Source organism: Chaetodon trifascialis, chromosome 8 (assembly GCF_039877785.1).
Source record: "Chaetodon trifascialis isolate fChaTrf1 chromosome 8, fChaTrf1.hap1, whole genome shotgun sequence".
NCBI lineage: Eukaryota > Metazoa > Chordata > Actinopteri > Chaetodontiformes > Chaetodontidae > Chaetodon > Chaetodon trifascialis.
Window position 1 is genome coordinate 3,934,647 of NC_092063.1, and position 5,479 is coordinate 3,940,125.

The 5,479-nt window shown below is 44.3% G+C and overlaps 1 protein-coding gene across 1 annotated transcript; it reads right to left on the reverse strand.

Moving 5' to 3' along the window:
- Positions 1 to 946: 946 nt before the first annotated feature.
- Positions 947 to 5,077, reverse strand: cbln4 (cerebellin 4 precursor). The gene is made up of 3 exons (XM_070968851.1): positions 4,401 to 5,077; positions 2,697 to 2,813; positions 947 to 1,173 (listed from the first exon to the last, which is right to left on the reverse strand). The coding sequence occupies exons 1-3, from the start codon at positions 4,665 to 4,667 to the stop codon at positions 976 to 978; spliced, it is 582 nt and encodes a 193-aa protein (XP_070824952.1). The 5' UTR covers positions 4,668 to 5,077; the 3' UTR covers positions 947 to 975.
- Between the last annotated feature and the right edge of the window lie 402 nt (positions 5,078 to 5,479).

The following is a 5,479-nucleotide window of genomic DNA, read 5'->3' on the forward strand; positions in this document are numbered from 1 at the left end:
AACAATCAGAAATATGATCAAATCTGACCTCTGATCAGGGACACAACAGGCCCCCGGGCACAGAGCCTCCTCCATGTGAGCGAGACCCTCAGACTGAAAGACGAGACCACAGCCAACACTCGTTTGTGGTCGCTCTGCGTCTCTTTGTTGTCACGTTGTGGTCATTTTGTTATCTTTACAATCAGTTTGCATCACTCTGTGGCCAATTCCTTGTTCTGTTTTGTGTCTCTTTATGAATGCTCTGCACCTCTATGTGGTCATTTGGCATCTTTGAGGTTATTCGGAGTCTCTTTTGGACCTCTTTTGGTGACATTTTACAGGTGAAGCCCAGGTGTCAAGGGGCCCCTGTGCCCGGTAGGCCTGTTCAATAATCCATCCCTGCCTCTGATCACTAAACATCCCCATTTTTTAACCAAATTCAACTGAATTTGTTCCTTCGTGCAGCTTCCATAAACACTGTTCACTAACCAGTGACGTCTCATTCGACCAACTCTTGGCCCGGAACAATCAGCTCAAGAGAACGCGTGAATACTTCAGTGATGACGAGTCACACAAGCTAACACAAGCATATACAGTTTACACCCAAAAGCCAGATGTACTTGAATGCAACACTTGCCATGAAGAAAATCAGTATGCTGAATGTATTCCGGCGAGTCAGAGTTTGAGGAGTGCTTCTGGGATGTTCTAGTGTTCCTCTCTGAGGCCACTTGAGTGACAGGAACATACAGTAGCGAAAGGGAACATTTCAAGTCTCTTTCAACTGGACGGGGGACTCGGCGCTTCCAGAGAATGAGAACGATTTCCGAGGTCTTATTTCCTCTCTTCTGATCACGTTCCATCTGTACTTCTTCAACCATTCGGCGAGATCCGACAGACGCAGCAGCAATGTTTCGATTATACAGTGACAACACATTATGAGGAAGTCATTGAGCTTATAATCTTCTTTTTTTTATATTTATTATGCTTTTTTTTTTTTTACAGAGGGAACACAAGAAAGCCGGAGAACGTTGAGTATTGCCATCCGCCAACGAGGTTTCCCTTCTCCAGCTTTAGGTAGACTTTGTCCTCCTTTTCCAGGTAAAGCAGAACGCCGTTGGTGGCCGCCTCACGAGTTACGTCTTTGTCGCCCGCAAAGGCAGAGATGACAGGTTTCCCATTCAGCATCAAGTTCACCTGGACAACAGAAAGGACAGTCAGCAACGGTAATGGAAAATAATTATTTCTGAGGATGTGTTTCAACCTCAATAAACCTCCTGCATGACAACTAATGAGAGTTTATTGTATAGCAGATAAAAATGAAGGAGTTTCGAGTTTGGTTTATGTCTCACAGTGAAGCATTTATTCTCAATATCAATAACCCAATAAGTTCTATTAAGGGACTGTATGTCAATTATTACGGAGGGATTATTCATTGCAATAATAATAATAAGTTATATTATACAGCTACTTAACTTTAGCTATTTTCTCCTTCCTTTTGGTGAGATGTCTGTATAATTTTACAATTTAAGTTTTTTTTATGATAGTTTTTCTTTTCATGTTTCTTGTTATTTGTGTACATAAATACATTTAAAGTACTATTACTAAATACAATAAGTCAGTTCAGTGCTATATTAAACAAAATCAGACATTTTTAATTAATGTGACAAGCACTTAGGTTTTCATTTGGATTCTCAGTTACGACTCAGCTGGAGCCTGTTTGTTCATGAATTAGTCAGCGTCTGTATTTCCTGTGAAGGCTCAGGTTTCTCGGAGAGGATAAAAGCGTTATGTTACTGTTCTACAGGGCAGACATTGACTCTCATTCATTATGGCATCACAACATGGTTTGATAACCTGTCTGGGAAACTTAAGTCACAACTCAAAACCTGATCTGAGGGGCTGGAAAAATAATTGGCATGTTGCCCTCATCTTCCCCCCAGGAGATATTTGAGGAGGCAGAGAGGAATCAAGGCCGTAAAATCACCTGTGACTCCAACCACATCCTCCACAAAGAGCACGAGCTGACGCCTGCAGGTCAGCAAACTGTAACCTGAACAGGTATGAATCCCTTTCAATAAATCTGAGTGTGGCAACATTTTGGTGTTCTGGTGCGATGCTGCATGTTAGCTTCACTGCACAGGTGTGCTGCTGTAAATAAAGGCTAAAGGCTAATTTCATGTCATCTAATCTAAAAATAAAAGCACAGAGAATTGAATAGAACGAGAAACTCAAAATACAATCAAATAAGATTTTAGAAAAGCCGATATCATCAAATAGGACATTTAAAACATATTGGAACTTGAAATATTAAAATTTTGAGAAGTAACTTAAAAGTTTAATTTCATTTCCTCTGTTAGGTTACTCATAAAGAAAGGACTCAAATACAAAAAAGGTGAAAATTGTTATTCTATTAAGATATCAAGGTTAAATGTTAAGGTTACGTATACTGTCTTACATTGTTTGTGCTTTGCCTCTTTTAGTTATTAACAATCAATTAAGTTGTACCAATACTGTTAGATTACTTTGAGGAATGGCCAAATAAAATACCAAGAATACTGTGGAGGATTTCCCATTTTAAAAAATTGAAACATAATTTTCAACCCCCCTCCCCATGCCAGTAATTTCCAGACAGTCCCTAAATAAGACACTGAGTCTCAATCCAGTGAAACAGGTTTACAAGTGAATCAACTGCACAGCTGGAATAAACAGAAATGTACCTGTATGGTTTGGCTCTGGTACACTTTAATGACATGGAAGTTAAAACTGTAGATTCCTTTCCTTGGGGACAAAAAAACTGATTCAAATGTGAAGTAGTTTCCTATATTGACGAGAACCTACGAGAGAGGAAGACAAAAGCACACGTTGACAACTGTGTTTAGACAGCCAGCGCTTCGACAAAGGCTTTCATTTCAATGGGCCTTTAGGATTAAATATCCATCCATTATCTATACCGCCTATCCCTTTCGGGGTTGCGGGGGGCTGGAGCCTATCCCAGCTACAATGGGCGAGAGGCGGGGTACACCCTGAATCGGTTGCCAGCCGATTGCAGGGCCACATGCAAGGACAAACAAACATTCACACTCACACTCACACCTACGGACAATTTAGAGTCATCAATTAACCTAATGAGCATGTTTTTGGTCTGTGGGAGGAAGCCGGAGTACCCGGAGGGAACCCACGCGTGCACGGGAAGAACATGCAAACTTCACACAGAAAGGCCCCGCCTGACCCGTGGATCGAACCGGCAACCTCCTTGCTGTGAGGCACGCGCACTACCTGCTGCGCCACCGTGCAGCCACAGGATTAAATATATAAATATTAAATCAGCAGTGTGGCCACTAGGCCAGCCCGGCTCTGACTGCGACACACTTCAGACAATATTTACTGTAATTCAATTCTTCTCAATGGACCTGAACTTGACTTTCCTACTCAACAAGAACCCAACAACCACACTTTAAACTGAAGAATCAGAAGCCTTCTTGATGCTCCTTCTTTAAGAGACACATGCAGGATCACCTGCATGTGAGGGTTGATGCTAAACACATCTTCCTCCCTTCTGCTTGCTACAAATGATCCACCTTGAACATATCAGTCAGCACGGCACTTAACTCAGTCTCGTAAGTGCCACTAAAAGGGCTGAAGCCCCCCAGCGTTTGCATTAGTACAGAGAAGGAACTTCTTTGGGTCATGATTGATGGAGGCAGCAGAAGCTCCTCTCAGCATGCCCAGTCTCAAACACCTGAATCCCACCTGTTAAAGAACCACTGCAGCCTCAGCCGGGACCTTTGATAAAATGTGGCTTTCATAGCAACAGCATGCACATCATCCACACCAATCAGATCAGTTACAGCCTGTCATGACAGCAGAAAGATCACGTTATGTAATTCAGATGTGAGGGCAGCTGATCAGCTGTGTGGTATTGTTGCAAACACCCTCCACTGCCCACCGCCGTATGACTAATCAAATTCTTGTTTGTGTTGGCCTGATTTGTTTGGGTGTGCAACCGTGCGCAGGTGAGGGTGTGCGCGCGTGTGCGAGCGCGCGCCGGCGCGCGGTGGGGGTAGTGTGAGGCGAGGTGAGGAGCGCGTGTGCAGGCTCTGCAGGACGCCCGCTCCCGAACATAATCCAGTCACTTTCACACCTGCCTGCGTGCGATATGCGCACTCGTACAGAATCCACATGCCAGCTGCAAGTCAAAGTAAACTCCGCGGTGCAGCAGCCACACTTCACTGCAAAGACACTTTCATGTGCTGCACCACAAGTCAAAACTGAGCCAGAGGATCAAGGTTTGTCACAAAATTGAATAGAAGATTCAGGTTTGACAGACAGGAAAATCAGAGGAATGGTGAACAGCAAAGTGCTATTTAAAGCGAATTTAGCCACTTTTAGACACTAGTATAGTTCATAAAAATCGTCTTAACCTGGTCGAAGTAGATTATTCTCGTTTTGTTGCTCATCTCCGACGGCTCATGGTTGTTGCTCCGGACTGCAGAGAAAGCCACCTTGGAGTTGGCGGCGCGCACTGAGATGCCGAGCGGAGAGGACGAAGCCTTCCAGTCCGTGGTCGGGTTAGAGTCGCACACCACGAGGCATTTTCCCTCCAGGACAATAGGCTCCGTGTCATTCTGAGCTCTGGCCACCTCAGAGATCACACTCCAGCTGAGCATCAGTAAGAGGGAGTTCACCATGGCTCTCTCTCTGTGACAGCGCCGATTCGAAAAGAGAGACCGTCTCCTGCACCACACAAGTTTCCGAGTCTCTCCACTGCTCTCCCCCGCTGCAGACGCGTCTGACGCTGTGATATTCTCTTATTGGACCCACGAATGTTCCATATCCGACTGAGACATCAACAAAACAGAATCCGTAGGAAGGCTAAACCTTTTGCAAACAACCGAGAGACGCAGAGATCACCGCTTGTAGTCTATGCGTCTCATTTTCAGACTTTATTAAAAGCTCGCGGATGAGGCGAAAGTAGACCATGTGGAATGTTTTAGAGAAAACTGGTCCAGTCTGAGAGGCCAATCAGTCGATAAATCGTCCATAGCCCTCACTCCCACTCCGACCAACGCGTCTGACAGCAGCTCTTCCCCGCAGTGATGCGCTGCGTGTGTGCGCGCCCAGCCATCCACTTTACGCACGCACATGTGGTAGAACTTATAATTAACTGTCCCTGCGCAATTTGCCCAAAGCTTATATTTCTCTAATTCTCTATAAACTAGCTTCAAATTTAAATATGCATTCATTAATTGGCTGCGTTAATGATACTGAAGAGATACGCTGAATATACAGCTCTGGCCTTTTCTCGGATATGGAAACAAATAAAATAATTATCTCCAAACACATTTCTGATCGTTCTTAAGTCTGTGGGGACCCTAATGTAGAAGTATAGAGCGGAAAATGCCCTGGAGCGAGAGTTTTACTGTTTTCTTGCAATGCCAGAGCTCCCTGTCCAGTACTCCTGTAATGCAGTGACTCATCATAATCTCATTGCACAGGTGGG

Excerpts from the sequence above, each read along its gene's own strand:
- cbln4 (XM_070968851.1), bottom strand. The coding sequence starts at position 4,667 with ATGGTGAACTCCCTCTTACTGATGCTCAGCTGGAGTGTGATCTCTGAG. Across the intron at positions 2,814-4,400 it reads GAATAATCTACTTCGACCAG|GTTCTCGTCAATATAGGAAA; the intron begins GTTAAGACGATT and ends CCTCTCTCGTAG. Across the intron at positions 1,174-2,696 it reads ACCAGAGCCAAACCATACAG|GTGAACTTGATGCTGAATGG; the intron begins GTACATTTCTGT and ends TCTGTTGTCCAG.